Source organism: Lynx rufus, unplaced genomic scaffold, assembly GCF_022079265.1.
Source record: "Lynx rufus isolate CCGP_SWC_20201006 ecotype Redwood Valley unplaced genomic scaffold, mLynRuf1.p SCAF_24, whole genome shotgun sequence".
In the NCBI taxonomy this organism is placed as follows: Eukaryota; Metazoa; Chordata; class Mammalia; order Carnivora; family Felidae; genus Lynx; species Lynx rufus.
In genome coordinates, this window is record NW_025814839.1 from 2,057,373 (window position 1) to 2,075,000 (window position 17,628).

At 52.8% G+C, this 17,628-nt stretch overlaps 1 protein-coding gene across 2 annotated transcripts in view; it reads right to left on the minus strand.

Moving 5' to 3' along the window:
* Positions 1-2,995: 2,995 nt before the first annotated feature.
* BCL7A (BAF chromatin remodeling complex subunit BCL7A) overlaps positions 2,996-17,628 on the minus strand; it is a 29,788-nt gene continuing 15,155 nt past the window's right edge. The window contains exons 4-6 of one of the 2 annotated variants that reach the window (XM_047088454.1): positions 15,476-15,643; positions 8,391-8,512; positions 2,996-4,561 (exon numbers count right to left, since the gene is read on the minus strand). In XM_047088454.1, the coding sequence (XP_046944410.1) occupies positions 4,490-4,561; positions 8,391-8,512; positions 15,476-15,643 (362 nt within the window). In that variant the 3' untranslated portion in view covers positions 2,996-4,489. Of the gene's footprint in view, positions 4,562-8,327; positions 8,513-15,475; positions 15,644-17,628 lie in introns of both variants that reach the window. The other variant, XM_047088453.1, reaches the window with a different exon arrangement.

Here is a 17,628-nt window from a genome sequence, read left to right on the forward strand (position 1 = left end):
CCTTGTTGGCTTAGTCTGGGCTAAGACCCAGACCTCAGTTTCCCTACCTGTCTCTCCCAGCCCACCTGAATCCACCAGCTGGGCTGCAGTACTGATTGCCTGGGAGCACACGGCCTTTTGCCAACTCCCGGCCTCCTGCTTGGCCCACTGCCCCAGTTCCCTGGTTGCTTTGCCCCCATCTCCAGCCTTGGCTTTTTCCAATCCATGCCATTCCTTGGAAATCCTGTCCCCAGTCCAGCAGAGCCCTGGTTCAGAAACCTCCAGCCTACTCCTTGGTGTCAACCAGGAAAACGAACTTCTCATCCCCATGCCTGGACTCCTTGCACCATCCCTGACCCCGCCCCCTCATCAAAGGCACCTTCCCTAGTTCCGAACGGTGTTGGCCATCCTGGCACACTGGCTCACTTATTTGCCTATAGCTGAAGGGACAAACTTGAGTCACTGCTGCCCCGGGCCCAGCATACACGTGGTGCTCACACGAATGCTGGCAAAGCTGCATTTTCCAGCTCTTGTGCATGACTGCTTCTCAATTAACGGACAGGAGAGGAAGTCAGGCAGCTCCGCAGACGGACAGGAAACGGCAAGAGACAGAGAAGCCAAGAGAGTCACAGAGAAAGTGAGCGTATGACTGAGAAACAGATCTGGGGGGGAGAGGGGTGGAGAGAAGGGTGGCGGATCCACAGGGACAAGTCTGGAAGGGACGGAGCTTCATCCAGGACGGAGACGCGGACACGCGGGGAAGACAGAAAAGGAGAGCGCAAAAGGGTGCCAACTGAAGCATATTTTTGGTTGAGCAAACAAAGTCCCTATGATTTCTGTTTTGTCAAGCCGAACTTTATCAGGAGTTCAGGAGTCTCTTTCGCTGAGCAATCAATCCCGGGAAAAACACTAGAACATGGCAAAAAAGAAGGGGGTGGGAGGGAGAGGCAGACAAAACAGAACATTTGCCTCCAGGTGGGTTGGCACAGGCAGGCCTCACTAAAACAATAATCCCATCCCTGCCCTCCCTGCTGGCAGATCAGCCTCGGCCAGGTTTCAGGTGGAAGAGGAGATGGTGAGACAGGCCAGAGAAAAGGAAACCATGGAGGGAGACTCCAGGGAGGGAGCCTGAGCTGCCAGGGAGAGAAGCGCCCCAAACGCCAGGAGGGGAAAGGGCCCCGGGAAGGTTCTGCCTCCGGCCTGGCCGCGGGTCACTTAAGCCAAGACAAAGTTGCCATCCACGTCCGGGCCGACTCCTCGCAAAGTCGAGGACCAGGGCCTTTCCGTGGGGGCCCTGCCTGGCTATGCGACTGTTTCTGTGTCCTCGCCTCAGCGAGGAGGTCTGTCACCCCCGTGTCCAGTGTCCAGCTGGTGCTTAACGGTGGCAGCTAACGTGACCCTGGGAGGCAACAGTCCCTGCGTGCAAGGAGCTTAGTGCCCTGCACAAAGTCAGGGCCACACGGTCGTGCACGAGAGGCCAGAGCAGCTGGCGAGGGGCCCTCTCGCCATCCATCAGATTTTACCCTTTATTACGATGCTAGAAAGCCACGTGGTGTTCATGATTTGAATTTTTTTTTTATTTTCTGAAATGGAACCATTGTACATTGTACAAACCATATCTACTGATGGAATAAATAAGTGAAAAATTATACTGCTGTACAACACGCCAAAAAGAAAGAAAAAAAAAAAAACGTAAGAGGAAAAAAAAATTAGGTAACGGTGAAAAAAGGTCTTTATACCTCTAACCAGGTCCTTGGCGATAATGAACATTCCAAACCATGACATCGTTTGTAATGAGAGGTCACCACCCTATAGATCGGTCAACTGCCCTCCAGGTTCTGGGTGTAAAAGTGCCAGCACTTTGTGGAATGTGTAGCCGAAGCCTCCCCGACTTCGTGTGTGGCGGGGAGTAAGTTTGCCCTGGGAGCCCTTTAGGCCACAGGGCCTGGTGTCCGCGGAAGGCATCTGCTGAGGACCCCCGCCCCTGGCTCGGTCGGCTGAAAGGTCTTAGATTCTGTGGTGGGAGGAGGGCGAGGGGCGCAGGGTGGGTGGGCAACAGTGGCTCCGAGGAGCGGACCGCGTCGGGGAAGGAAGCACGTGTGGATTTTTGCAGTCTAACGATGCCGCGCGGGAGGCCTTCCCGGCCAGCGATGCGTGCGGGGCCACTGGCGCTTTGCCTGGCGTGGCCGCGGCGGGGCCGGGTGGGTCCCCGGCCACGGGCCCCTTCCTACCTTCATCAGGCACTTCAGAGAAAAACTAATGACAGCCTCGGTGTCGTGGATGTGGTCTCCGTCCTCAACCGCGTTGACTCCCCTTGCCCGTCCAGAGAGGGCACCGCAACCGGAAGGCGCCCAGGGGACCCCGGCCGACTCGCCGTTCCTGTGGATGCGTGTGTGGGTCTCCTTCGGCTGTCTTGCTCCTAACCTCTCATTTCCCAAAAAAGAAAGGAGATAAATCTCCAAATTCACCTTTCATCAAAATGGAGTTTTGCCGCAAAGAAAAGAAGTTAAGTTACTCTAGCTCTAGAGGATCTGGAGGTAAAGCCGCCTTGAGAGATGCTGAGAGGTAACGCAGAACACAGTTCTCCACAGAACTGACTGCCTGAGGGGCAAAATTGAGAAGGATTTTTTTTTTTTTTTAAGACAGAAACCTTTCGGCATTGCGAACTTCAACATTAAGATTCTCAAAGTTTGTTGTGTTTTTTTTTTTTGTTTTGTTTTGTTGTTTTTTTTTCCCTTATTTCAGGAGACATTTTTGCATGAGGTATTTGAAATTCAGGAACATTTTGATTCTTCTTGAAGTGCAGGAAATAGATTGGCTCCCTTAAAAAAAAAGTAAGAGCCTCACCCTCAGAAACTTAGAAACTGGAATCTGGCAGACGCTTCCCATGGTGGTCAGGAGAGAGATCCACACGTCAAAGGTGGTACCTGAATATATGCACCAATCAGCAAAACAAAAACGAAAACAAAAAAACCACAAAACAACAACAAAATAACCCCCCCTCAACCCTCCCACCCCCTCACACAACTCAAAGGAAGTTGAACTCCAGTGCAGTAAAGAAAGCTCAGGAAAAGGGTTAAGGTCCGAGGAGTCCATCTAGGAATTAAGAGCAAACCAGGCCTCAGAACCAAACGATCAGGCGGTCTGTCCACGGGGGGCATCGCCGTTTGAGTGAGAGGAAGCTGTCCTGGCACAGGCACAGGACGGAGGCCAGGGGATGGGGGCTCAATCACCCCTTTCTGGAGGAGCGTAGAGCTTTCTGCTCCCCGGTGCCTTGTTTCTGGCCTTTGAGGCCCGATCATCAGGGTCTGCTCCCCAGTGGGGACCATCAGCGCATCCTGGGAGCGAGAGGCGATGGACTGTTGTTGGCTCTGAAGAGTCAGGAACGCTTTGCCATCTCCCCTCCCCCCCTGGGGGGCGTGGGGGGAGAGCCCAGAGGAGCCGGGGAGGCGGAGGGCAGCAGGTTACTGTGGATTTGAAATCCAGGCAACACGCTAGGAGAGAAAGTTCAGCACCAGCTCTTCTTGCCATCTGCTCCCAGCCTCCTCAGCCCTTTCATCGTCCTAAGGAGACAATCCTGCAGTCAGCCACAGAAGCCATGTCGTCTTCGGAGGTGTGGGAGAAAGCGGTATGGTGGGGATAGAGGGTGGAAGTGCCAGAACAATCTAAGGGTTCCGTGTATCCGTCTGGGCCACGGTGGGCTTGGAAACACCGGCCTCAGATGCCCCAAGGAAGTGAGAGCACATCCAGTGGCCCGCCCTCGGGGACAGTGCCCCGACGACATCGAGACTCCTCGGACCTTGGACCCAGGCCCCAGGGCCCAGGGGATGCTCAACGCCCTCCCTCCGCACCTGCAAATCAGGTGGCCAAGGAGGTCCTGCTCTTCCGAGGCCTCAGTTTCCCCTCCTCCCTGCCTGCTCCGCTCCAGCTGAAGTCCCGGGTCAGGGAGGGGAGAGATGTTGAGGACGGTGGCACCGGCTGCCTGGACGAAACTGAGGGCACTTTGCAAAGGGAGATGCAAAACAACCGGGAAAACATGCCAGAGGTCACCTCAAGGGCACAAGGCACAAAAAAAGAAAGCGGAAGGAATCGGCTGAACAGTGAAATGCCCCGACGAAAACCGATTTCCTGATCGGCACCACCCTCAAGTATAGCTTATATCGTTAAATAGAGAAGTGGGGGGTGGCGGAGAGGGGAACGAAACAATACAGCAGCAACACAAATGTAATCTTGGCTTCAGAGACAGTGTGCAGACCCTCCTGAGTGCTGTCGACTCCGCCTTCCCAAGGACGGTCCCTTCGAGACTCAAGTGTTTTGCTTCACAGCAGAAAGTTCTTCAGTGTCTGAGAAGTTACGCTGTTCTGGGTTTTCTTGGATTTGCACTTGGTAAACTTGGAAAGTTAGTAGTTCTGTCTGCACCCGAGAGGAATCGCTCGGGGGAAGTTGTTCTAGAATTCAGCCTGCAGATGGCTCTCCCGTGGAACGTGGACAGCAGGACTGAACGTAGTGTCTACATCTCTTCAGAGTTCTGTTGCGAGGCCTCCAGTTTCAGCTTCTTAGAGGGTGGGACTCCTTCCAAATCCTTGGGGAAGAAGAAGGGAGAACAGAGGTTAACAGCCAGGGGGGCAGTTTCGGCCAGCCGTGAGGTAGAAGGTCAGCCCAGGAGGAAACTGAGGCCCACCCCCTGTGGTTCCAGCCTGAGGTTCTGGCCCTGTGCTCTGTGCTCACCAAGCCCCGCGTCACCTGGGTCCCCCGTCCCTGCCACGGTGGCTTCCCTGTGGGTCTTCAAGCATACCGCCACCCACGACCGTTACCACACTGCCCCCTGGGCCTCTAAAGCTTCTCTGTCCCCTTCACCACACAGGCCGGGGGAGGGTTTCCCCATTATCAGCCCTCCAATCTGTAATTAATCGCTACGGTAATCATTTGTACACAAGTCCCAAGGGCACCTCTCCAAGCTCGAAGAAGGCCTGGTCCAACCTTGCCGTATGGACAATGGCTCCTCCAGAGCTCCGCACAGGTGCCTGGCCTGGGCACACACTCGGCGTTTGTTGAATGCACTTGTGCGTTTTTCTGGGGAAAAGGCCCATAGTTGTGACCGAACTCCTAGATCCCATGACCCAAAAAAGGTTCAGCACTCATTCTCCCACCCTGACTTTCCCATTCAGGCATCGCCCATCACCCGAGACCAGCTGTTGACCTTATCCACCTCGACTGCACCCCCGTGTCCGTCCAGGATACCACACCTGCCCAGGATAAAGCTGACGGTAGCCAGGAGGCCTCGTTTGCTCGCCCCGTGCCCACACCCCCCACGTACTAGCAAGTATCACCGACTCCATCTCCAAATACCCCTGGCCTGCTGCCCCATCCATTGTCCTCACCACCATCACCTGCCCAGAGAAAGCAGCATCCTGTTCCGAGATCTCCCTGTGCAGCCTTTGCCAACGTCTAACCAATCCCAAAATAGAAATCACACACAGAACATAAAGCCTGCCGACGCTTTCCCACTGACTTCAGAGCAAAATCCCAACTCCTTACCGGGCTGAGAGGGCTCAGCGGCCAGCCCAGGCCTACCTCTGTGCCTCGCCTCGCCGTGCTCTTGCTTGTCTGCTAGGCCCCGGCTCCCCTGGCCCCCCTTTTGTTCCTCAGGCTCGTTCCTGTCTCCAGGCCCAGGCACCTTTGGTTTCTCTGCCCAGAAAGCCTGCCCTATTTTCCCATCCTTCAAATTCCCGCTCAAAGCCCCTTTCTCTGCCTATACCAGCCCGAAGAACCCTCCACTGTCAGGCCTCCTTGTTCTGGTTCTCCTGAAGCACGTGTTGGGACCTCGTATTCCTCCTGTGCCTGCTGTATTCCGGCTGTGTCTTCCTCCCCGGCCCCATCGTGAGCCCCAAGAGGGCAGGAGGGACCCCGTCTCTGGCTCACCCTGGGTCTCTAGTATCTGGTCGAGAGCCTGGCCCACAGCAGGTGCCCAACAAATGTTCCATAGAGGTCCTAGACCTTGATGCAGGCTGTGTATGAGTTTCTTTAAAAAAATTTTTTTTTAATGTTTGTTTATTTTTGAGAGAGACAGAGCATGAGCAGGGGAGGGGCAGAGAGAGAGGGAGACACTGAACCCAAAGCAGGCTCCAGGCTCTGAGCGGTCAGCACAGAATCTGATGTGGGGCTGGAACCCATGAACCGTGAGATCATGACCTGAGCCAAGCTGGACACTTAAAATGATTGAGCCACCCAGGCACCCCATCTTTTTTTTTTTTTTTTTAGTATTTCTTTTTGAGAGAGAAAGAGTGCACAAGCAGGGGAGGGGCAGAGAGAGGGGGACAGAGGATCCAAAGCAGGTTCCATGCTGACAGCACAGAGCCCAACGTGGAGCTCAAACTTGGAAACTGCGAGATCATGACCTGAGCCGAAGTCGGACACTCGACCGAGCCAGCCAGGAGACTGTGGGTGTGAGTTTCCTGTGGCAGACCCTGACAGTAGGTGTCGCAGGGAGGCAGAAAGAACCCCTCCATCTGTGTTCTCCCTTGTTCTCATTATGAAAGCGATAAACGCCCGATAAAGACAGAACAGCAGAAGGCAGGTACTGTGCCTTCCGAGGATGGTGGGTCCCGCTCGGGAGAAGGTCTTTGGTTCTGCAGAGCACCTGGGTGCGGGGGCAGCATGTGAGTTTGGGAGGGGAGCCTGGAGGGAGGTGAGCTGCTGTACAGGGCACAGGAGAGAAGGAGAGAGGGAAGAGGGAGGGAGTGAAAGAGGAACCACGAATTCAGGACAGTTGAGCCGGCAGAAGAGCCGAGTAAGTCTTCCTCATGGGGGAGGAAGGGAGGGTTTTTTGTTTGTTTTTGTTTTTGACACAGGAATGGCCACATTTCAACGTCAAGTTGTTTTGCTTAGCTGTGATGCATTCTGCACCTTGCTCACAAGCCTCGGAGCTCTGAGAGCGAGCGTCTGTCTGTGTGTGCGTGACAACAGCAGACGAGGCCCCGTTTCAGGTCTGGGTCCCCTGGAAATGGGAGTGGAGGTGGGGGGGGCATGTTAGAACAGGAGACCCCTGTACCATTCAGACATCTGCAGGGGAGGGGAGCACGAGATGCCCCCCAGGGTATGGATCAAAGTTTCAAGCTGGTCTTTCCTCCACTGAGTTCAGGAGGCCAGGAGATCCCAGCTGACATCCTGGTTCTACAAACTGTACACGGGGCTTTGATTTTTATTTTTAATCAAATGGGCTCATGCTATGCCTGAGGTTCTGTGTCTTGCTTTTCTCATTTCATGTTGTGAGGGTACTTCTTTATGGACGGTCTGTACCTGGGTCAACCACACTCTTTTTAAGAGCTATGTACCAGTCTGTTCTATCCGTGACCCCAGGATTAATTTAACCAGTCCCCTTTGACAAACTTAGGTTGTGGCTGATTTCCTGCCACTGCAAACACATCTTCTATCAACACTCCCTCTGTTTCTGGGCAGAATACTCTGGAGGAGTATTCTGTAGGAGGAGGGGGCTGCAGATCCAAAGGGGCACTTCCTCTCGGGGGGACAGCCTGGCTTAAGGCTCTGCAAAGTGCAGACGATGTCCCGCACACCCTGCCTCTTCCAGTCTTTTGGCTACTGCTCCTTGTCAGGGTCTCCCAAGGTCCTGGAAAATAGTTTTATTCGTTGGCGTTTTGACACCCCTGAGTCCCCAACTCATCTTAGGTGAGCACAGTGGGCTGATGGTGAAAAAGCACAACGGTGGCTTCCGAGGCATTCCTGTGTCCAGTGTCACAATGAGTGTGTTAACCCACATTCTCTCATCTCATCTGCGCCCTGGTCCCAAGACAGTCCTGTGACTCCATTTTAGCAGCTGCAGACAATGAGGCTCAGTCATGCTAAGTGAAGGAGTTGGCGGATTTGAACCCAGGATGTTTGCTCCTATCCACCGGCCACCCGCTTCTGCACTGTCTGATTCACACCAGATGCGCACAAACGGCGATGACCGAGATCGGGGTCCAAGCAAGGTGGGGGAGGGGTGTGGTCAGTTGCAAAATGCTAAAGATGATTCATCTGGCATTTAGGATTCTGCAGACTTACCGTCCCAGCTCTCAAGGAAGCTAACTTTGGGTCACGAGAGCAGGCAGGGCCTTTGTGGACCCGAGTAAACAAAGTGATAAGGCTAAGGCTGGGTTATAGGATGCTTCCTCCTTCTACACACCCTGTTCCCCGAGGACTGGGCCCACGTGTCTCTTTCTGCAAGACACCCAGGGTGCCCAGGGCGGATCACAGGATGCTCACGAATCCTGCTCAATGAATACAGGAAAGTTCCGATCTTCCAAGGAGAAAACAAAAAACCAAAATAACAAAAACGCCTTTCAACGTACCCCCGACACCCCAACGGGCTCCCGGCCGATCTGGCTGCCCCTCTGAGGCCTCGATCGAGGTACCTGAGAGATTGCGGACGCCTCTGCAGCTAGACCCGCGTCTCCAGATGGCTGCCGTTCTACTTTCTCTGAACTGTTCATCGAGTTTTCCATTGAGGACTGTGAATTCTGCTCGTCAGAAGCATCTGAGGGAAAAGCAAAATGACAGAAGCTGTTTTCAGACACGTGAGATGCGGAGCCAGATGGACCAATTACTAAAAATACCTGGAACAGGGTAGTTTTGTGGCCAGGCGGTCTGTCAGTGCTGCAGTGAGCTGTGGGGGAAGGGGGCTGGGAAACCTCTTGGTTTTTTTGTGAGGTGGTTTTAACCTGCGAGGCCGCAGGCTGGCCCTGGGGCCTCCAACCCTCGCCTGCACTCCCACCACCTGCCGCGTGCCCAGAGAGGACATCTTAGGGATGCTACAGGCTTTGTGCCGTGTGCACCTGGCGCCCTCTGGTGGGCACAATGCGCTGCAACCGTCATGGCTGCTGACTCCTCCCTCCTGCGTTACAGAGCCTGCGTTCTCCACCTGGGGAGCCCACGGAGGTAACTGTCTTTGCAGACATTTCTCTTAATCACATGGGTATTTTCCTGACCGTAAGAGCAAGGACGGATCGTTGCGAGAAACGGCAAATACAGAAAAAAAAAATAAAGTTAAAATCAGTGATTATCTCACACCACCCACAACTACCAACCCACTAACATTTCAGAGGATTTATTTCCTAACATTTCAGAGGATTTATTTTCATCTCTCCAGATGTTTTCCCCCTACATGCATATAATTCTCTGCTCTCCCCAAATAGAGATCACACAGAATTTTAGAAAAAATTTTCACATCTCGAAAAATTCTCTAAATACAAGAGTGCACAAAATGGCCGCACAGCTTCTCCCAAGCCATCACTGATTTATAGATCCTGTTTTGCCAATTATTTGGGCTATTTCTTATGCATCAGTCTCCCTGCTCCCCACCCTCCCTGCCACGTTCCTTCAGCCGTAGCTGGCTGCATGTGGCAGTGCGGCTGTGGAAGAAGAGACAGCAGTGTTTGTACCTGAAGCTTATTTTGGGTACCAAGCAGCCGAGCTCACGGGGGGGAAGAGCAACATTCTGCCCAGGGCCCCATTCTGCTTGCACTCAAGGCCCCAACAACATATGTCACCCTGATTTTTCTAAAGTGCACTGGAACACTCAAGAATGCTTGCTTTTCTGGGGTTTCTGAGGCAGAAAAGAAAAAAAATCCAGGCTTAAGTTTTTTGTTGTTGTTGTTGTTTTTTTTTAAGTTTATTTTGGGAGAGACAGAGAAAGCAAGGGGCAGAAAGAGAGGGAGAGAGAGAATCCCAAGCAGACTCCGCATCGTCAGTACAGAGCCCGATGTGGGGCTCGAACTCACACACCGTGAGATCATGACCTGAGCCGAAACCAAGAGTCGGACGCTTAACCTGCTGAGCCACCCAGACGCCCCTAGGCCTAGGTTTTAAAGCGAGCCAGGCAATATGGAGACGTGGAGCAAAGTCAGCAGCTCTCCGTGGCCTGAAGCCGCAGGGGAGCAGAGGGCTGGGGCTGGGGGCCTGAAGGAGGCGTAAGACCTTCTTCCCCAGGAGGCTGACCTCCGGGCACGTCCATCCCGGGTGAGCTGTTGTTCACACGTTCTCTTACTCCCCAAACCAGCGGCCCTGATAGCTCGAGGTCAGCACTGGGACACCAGCCGCCTGGCTGGGGCCACAGGGAGGCTCAGGGGTCCACTTCTCCAGGGCTGCATGCTGCCTACAAACTGATGTGTGGGAGGACACAGCGTGGAGAGATAAGGCCTAAGTTCCAACAGCGCCTCTGCCACTTGATTCCTCTGGGCCCCATAAAAAGCACGGTTGGCAAGAGCCACCCTGTCGAGTCACTGTGAGGACTAAATGGAATGACAGAGAAAGTATTCAAGTAGCGAAATAACCCGGGGTGGAGGTGGGGTGTAACTGAGGGATTAGCTAGGGCATAGACCCAGACTCCCCATAAACCTGACAGTTCTTTGATACTTTGCTCTACTCTTCTTTAAAAAAAATGTTTACCGATTGGGGCACCTGGGTGGCTCGGTTGGCTGAGCATCCGACTCTTGTTTCTCACGGTTTGTGGGTTTGAGCCCCATGTCAGGCTCTGTGCTGACGGTGCAGAGATGGGATTCTCAGTCTCCCTCTCTTTCTGCCCCTCCCCTGCTCACACTCACTCACTCTATCAAAATAAGTAAGTAAATAAATGACAAGAAAGAAAGCAAGAAAGCAAGAAAAAGAAAAGCAAGCAAGCAGACTGACAGGGGCACCTGGGTGGCTCAGTTGGTTGAACATCTGACTCTTGATTTTGGCTCAGGTCATGATCCCAGGGTCATGGGATCGAGCCCCATGTTGGGCTCCGTGCTGAACATGGAACCTGCTTGGGATTCTCATTCTCTCTCTCCCCCACTGGAGTTCTATCTGTCTCTTTCTCTCAAAAAAAGAGGAAGAGAAAGAAAAAGACAGACAGACAGACAGACAGAAAGAAAGAAAGAAAGAAAGAAAGAAAGAAAGAAAGAAAGACAGACAGACAAGAAAGGAAAAGAAAAAGAAAGCAGATTGGTAGTTGCCATGGGTTAGGGCCGGGGGGAAGGGGAAGTGAGTTTATGGGCACAGAGTTTCCTTTTGGGGTAACAGAAATGTTTGGAACTGGTCAGAGTTGAATTTTATCTCCATTTTTTAAAAAAGGAAAAAAGGTCTCTGCTGATGTTATATTCTATTTCATAATACGTGTTTGCTTTAGCAAATACCATCAACTGTTATTGTCCTCCAGCCTGCAGACCGGACAAGGAGGTTCAGAAATCATGGCCAGTCACCCAGTCATGCTGAGCCCCTGCCCGGCCTGAGAGCTCGCGGAGCACTCTAGGGCTCGGTGCAGCGCTGGTGCTGGAACTCACCCAGGGGAAATTATTTTCCTAGGGCCTAAATTTAGTCCAGTGAGTTTGGACATTATGTCATTCCCTGAGCTCACTCAGCAGTAAACAAGTTCAAAGCAAGGTCAACAGCTGGCGACCAACCTGCCCTGTCCTGCAGGCAGCATGCACCCACCTGGGAGGCCTCCAGGCCTTTCCCATGGGGGCTCCCCCAGCTGTGGCGCCCCCCCCCACCCCGCCCCGGGTGATGCTGCGCAACTGTGCGTGCCCAGTGGCCCGGGGTCGCCAGAAGAGGACACTGGTGTGGTTTCCCGGACCAGGAAGGCTTTTGGTGGTAGTGGGGGGAGGGGTGGGTAGTGGTAATAGTTACCAAAATGTGGCAACCGTGGAAGCAACAGCCCAAGAAGCGATTCCTGAAGCAGAGCTTTAACCGGCCTTCAGGGAAAGGAGCTGCAGATCCCAGACGTGGGAGGAACGCGGGAGAAAGCAGGCAGGACGGGGCGCACGAGGGCATCACCTCCCCTCGCTCACCAGGCCCCTCCTACACAGCGGGCTCCGACCCTTTGCTTCCCTTCCTGCCCCGTTCCTTGCGGGGACCTGACGGGGTAGGCAAGTTTTACTGGTCTCATGTCAGCCCAGCTGTGATCAGCGCGTCCCGTCCCTGGGCCCGGCCCCCTGGTTCCACCGCCCTCTGCCCGCAGAGCCACAGGGAGCCCAGGAAGGCACTGGGGGCCTCTGTAGGGACAAGGGGACGCCCACCCGAAAGGCCCGCGTCAAGCTTCCTACGATGGTGGCTCTCGACTGAAGACGATTTTGCCCCTCACGCGAGGGGGGGCGTTTGGCAGGGTCTGGAAACATCTTTGGTGTCACAACCAGGGGTGAGGGAAAGCCAGGGATGCTCCTCAACACCCCGCCACACACCGAACGGCCCCACAGCAAAGACTCATCTGGCCCCAAGTGCCGCCAGTGCCGAGGCTGAGAAACGCTGCCCAGCCACCGCCTCTCTGGAGGAAACTGTGGGATCCGGCCAAATTTTAAATGCCCGTACCTCCGACTGAATACACAGTCCGCGATCCTTCAGCTCCATCACACCTGAGCACAGACGCAAAGATGTGTGGACAAGACTCCACGCAGGACCGTGTACAGAAAACACAACACATCGCCCCCCCCCCAAAACAACCCAAATGACCATCGATACGGGGACTATTTAAATGAATTAGGACACATGCACACCTCTGCATATGAAGCTGGCAAAGAGAGTAAGACAAACCTGTACGTGCTGACACGGAACAATCTCCATGGTGATTGTTAAGGGAAGCATTCTTAAAGAAGGGAGGTTATAATCTCATATAGATTTTTCTAGGTGCACAGACTATTTATTTCGGAGGGCCACAACACAGGCTCAACAGGGGTCCTCCCTGACGAGGAGAACGCCAAAGGCTCCGGGTGCGGGGCTGTCCAATCTGTGTCCTAACACCGAACTGTTTCACTCAGTTACCTGCACCCCACCCTACCCTGCCCACGGGCCTACCTGGCACATGAGCACCTTCCTCACGCCTGGCTGGCCTGCCCCTTCCCCAACCCATCCCCAGGCACTGCCCCTCGGCCTCTCCTGCTTGCACTGTTCATTCCCCCCCATTCCCGCTCATCCTTCAAGCCTCACTCAGGGAGCACCTCCTCCAGGAAGCCTTTCCTGAACTCCTTAGGCTCCCTTTTCTTACCGTCTAGCACAGCAGGGGCCATGAACTCAAAAGCCCCCGTAAGGGCCAGGCAGTGCCGTGAATGAGTCAGAGAAGCTGTTCAGTTCAGACACAAATAAAAAAAAAAATCTAAAGGAATGCTCTTCTGTTCCTCTAAGAAACATATATTCGTCCAACCTCTCAGACTTTTACTTTTCTACTTTTGATAGTGAAGTCGGTTCAAAAAGCAACTTAGTTTTTCCTTTAAATGTGCAATAAGAAAAGTAACAGTGATCGTGGAGCGACACGGGCTACTACTCTTGGGCCTCAGTGTCAGGGAGACAATAGGGAGTGGTGGGGAGTGTGGTAACTGGCAAGGGTGGGTCCGCTCGCCCTCCCTGGAAGGGCAGCCACATCTCTGTTTAACCAGTCGCTGCTCCACAGAAAAGCAGACCCAGTATTGCCAGATCTTCTGATTTTTCAAGAGGTGGAAATCAATCTTATTTTAAGCAAAATTGTTTTAAGGTTAAATTTTTGACATCAGGTGCCTGGATGGCTCATCGGTTAAGTGTCGACTTCGGCTCAGGTCATGATCTCACGGTCCGTGAGTTCGAGCCCCGCGTCGGGCTCTGTGCTGACAGCTCAGAGCCTGGAGCCTGTTTCAGATTCTGTGCATCCCTCTCTCTCTGACCCTCCCCCGCTCGCACTCTGTGTATGTGTGTGTGTGTGTGTGTGTGTGTGTCTCTCTCAAAAACAAATAGACATTTAAAAAAGTAGAATATGGAGGCACCCGCATGGCTCAGTTGGTTAAGCAACCGGCTTAGGCTCAGGTCATGATCTCGTGGTTCATGGGTTCAAGCCCCGCACTGGGCTCTGTGCTGACAGTTCAAACCGGGAGCCTGCTTTGGATTCTGTGTCTCCCTCTGGATTCTCTGCCCCTTCCTTGCCTGCTCTCTGTCTCCCTCTCTCTCTCTCAAAAATAAACATTAAAAATTTAAAAAAATAGAATATGTTTGAAATAAAATTTTGACATCAAATTCAAATTAAAAATAAAAATACCACCAGGCCCATGACCACACCCACACACCACACGCTGGATCTAGTCTGTCTCTGACCTCTGGGTGGGTGGGGGAGGGGGTCTCAGTCTCAGTTTTGGTGTCTGTCTCCCCTGCTTCCCTCTGAGTGCTTGTGGGGCAGGAAGCAGGGCTTAGCTGTGAGTGGCACCGAGCCTCACACAGGGTGGGTGTGGGAAAGTGTGTCAAAGGGAATGGGGTTCAAATTGCCTCCATGGCCCCGAGAGGCCTTCCTCCTGAGAAGCCCCACTCCCTCCCCAAGCACAGAGAAGCCTGGACTCCAGGCCGGCCGCCCTCCCTGTCAGGAAAGCTCAGCCGTGTGCAGGGGCTCCAGCCGCAGCTGGCCCTTCATGGATGCTGGCAAGGCCATCCCCCCAGGTGCTGGGGGTCACCCTGCGGTCCCCGCTCCGCCCAGGTACTCCCGCCTTGGACCTTCAAAATATACCTCAATTATCAGACAATCAAAACCTACGGACCTATCTTAGGTGCGATGATGGTACTTGTGATGAGGGAAGAAAAGATTCTTATTTTTGAGAGATGCGTGAAGTGTTCAGGGACGGAATGCCGTAAGATCCGTAACTACTTTCAAATGGCTCCCCCCCAAAATATTTATAGACGAAGCAAAACCAATTAAGAATTGCCCAATTCAGCTGACATATATGGGAGAGTACACTATTCATTTTTCTCGATGTTTGAAAATCTTCAAGAGTCGAGAGATCTCAAAATAGACAAAAATAAACCGACATACACAGATTCGAGTACATATACGTCCTCTATGACAAGACTGCTTCTTGCCACCCTCTTCCATCCGGATGACTGCAGTAGCCCTACCATCTGTGCTCGATCACAGCTAACCAAAGTGACCCTCTCTCTAGCCCACAGTGCTCAATCCCAGTGGCTCCTGCCTCACTTGGCACGGAAGCCAGGTCTGTTTAGTGGCCTACGAGACCCCCATACTCGAGGTCCTGCCTCCTCTCCTCTCATCTCACTTTGTAAACCCCTCATTCGCACTTCCCCAGCCACTGAGCACACTCTTGCCTCAGGGCCTTTGCACTGCCCATTCCCTCCTGCCCAGAATTCTTTTCTTCTACTTATCCACATGGTTTGCTCCCTTACCTAATTTTAGCCAGATTTGCTCTAATGTCACCTTCTCAGTGAGACCTTCCCTGGTCACCCTATTTAAAATTGAAACACTCCCCCATAATTCATCAAGACTCTCCATTTCCCTTTCTTATAGTTTTCCACAGCTCCTATCTTCTAAAAACTAGACTGCCACATTTTTAAATTGCCCCACAAAAATATGAGCTAGTCTAGGCATTACCCTGCTTCTACTTCTACTGTGACCTTCTAGGGGCTGGCACGTGGCAGGGCCTCCTAGAGACCATCAGCGAACTACAGGAAGGCTGGCTGAAGACAGGCCCCTCTGATCCCAGGCCCCAAGGGCACATACCTTCGGCCCCAGGGAGCTCCTTCCCATCTGCCTGGGTCTCATCTGCCTTGGTGTCAGTGCCTTCGCCGGGCACAGCCGAGGCGGGCTCGGGAGCAGGGCTTGAGTTACTGCTGTTCTCCTGTTTGATGGGGGAGGCATCTGCTATGGAGCTCTGGTTGCTGTTATCATCTGCACAGGGGGGAACAGAACCACAGGGTGAGATCCCGCAGCTGCTGGGGAAAGGTGGGTTGGGGGCTCAGCCTCCCCAGGTCTCAATGCCTGCAGCCCCACAGGACGCTCTCCCAGGGAAGGAGGCGCTTGCCCCGCCCTCAAGACCTCTGAGATGACCCACCCAGAGCCGTCCCACATGTCCTAAGAGGAAAAGGCTTCTAGGAGCCTGCCTGAACTTCCCCTGCGGGCTCGGGCCCGTGTTTGGGGGCAGCCAGCTGCCTCACACATTTTAAGTCTTTGAGGGACATTTAAGACCTCTCTTCTGGGTTGAAGAAGCCAGACTTGTGCACTTGGCTCTGTAGCAAGACAAAGGCTGAAGCATGGTTCGTGTGTGAGGCAACACTGCCAAAAAAAAGTTCTGTTGATCTAATCAAGTGTCTAGACCAACTTCCACTTGATACAAAGTAAAAGGGGGAGAGGAACATGTTAGCAGAAAGCAGGCTATTCCACAGGACAGTCAGACCAGGCTCAAGTCAAAAACCATTGATTAAAAAAGAGACAGAGAGGGGCGCCTGGGTGGCGCAGTCGGTTGGGCGTCCGACTTCAGCCAGGTCACGATCTCGCGGTCCGTGAGTTCGAGCCCCGCGTCAGGCTCTGGGCTGATGGCTCGGAGCCTGGAGCCTGTTTCCGATTCTGTGTCTCCCTCTCTCTCTGCCCCTCCCCCGTTCATGCTCTCTCTCTGTCCCAAAAATAAATAAAAAACGTTGAAAAAAAAAATTAAAAAAAAAAAAAAAAAAGAGACAGAGAGGGGCGCCTGGGTGGCGCAGTCGGTTAAGCGTCCGACTTCAGCCAGGTCACGATCTCGCAGTCCGTGAGTTCGAGCCCCGCGTCGGGCTCTGGGCCGATGGCTCGGAGCCTGGAGCCTGTTTCCGATTCTGTGTCTCCCTCTCTCTCTGCCCCTCCCCCGTTCATGCTCTGTCTCTCTCTGTCCCAAAAATAAATAAACGTTGAAAAAAAAATTTTAAAAAAGAGACAGAGAGCGGGAGGGAGAGAGAGAGAGAGAGAGAGAGAGGAGAGAGAGAAGTTAGGAAGATTATAAAAAGAAATTTAAGAGGGGCCCCTGGGTGGCTCAGTGAAGTCGACTCTTGACCTGGGCTCAGGTCATGATCTCACAGTTCATAAGATGAAGCCCCACTCTGACAGGACGGAGCCTGCTTAGGATTCTCTCTCTCCCTATCTCCCTGCCCCTCCCCTGCTCGTGCTTTTTCTCTCTCAAAATCAATAAATAAACATTTAAAAAAAAAAAAAAGAAAGTTTAGAGGCTTAACAACTGGAGTGCCTGGGTGGCTCAGTCAGTTAAGCGTCTGACTTCGGCTCAGGTCATGATCTCACGGTTGGTGAGTGGGAGCCCCAGGTCGGGCTCTGTGCTGACCAGCTTGGAGCCTGGAGCCTGCGTTGGATTCTGTGTCTCTCTTTCTGCCCCTCCCCATCTCATGCTCTGTCTTTCTCTCAAAAATAAACATCAAAAAAATTTTTTAAAAACAAATGAATAAACGTTAAAAATTTATGAGATTTAACAACTAAATAGGACATGTGAAAATTAGATTCTGTTTTGAACTGCCAGCTTGTAAGGGGCATTTTGGAACAACTGGGGAATTTGAATATTTGAATATAGTCTGGAGTTTAGAAGATACTACTGTTACTTTTGTTAGGAGTAAACACGGCACACCGGGTGTATAGAAATGCCATTTATTAGTGACGGGTTCAGCCATGTACTTCAGACACAAGGTGGGGAAACTGATTTTAAAAGGCTTCAGTACAGGTTGCCTACGATTGTCAGAATTCCCTGAACTTAACACTCAAGAGCTGTGCAATTTTTATATGTAGATTACATTTCAATTTAAAAAAACTTATTAGGGGTGGCTGGGTGGCTCAGTCGGTTAAGCGTCCGACTTTGGCTCAGGTCATGATCTCACAGTTCATGAGTTTGAGCCCTGCGTCGG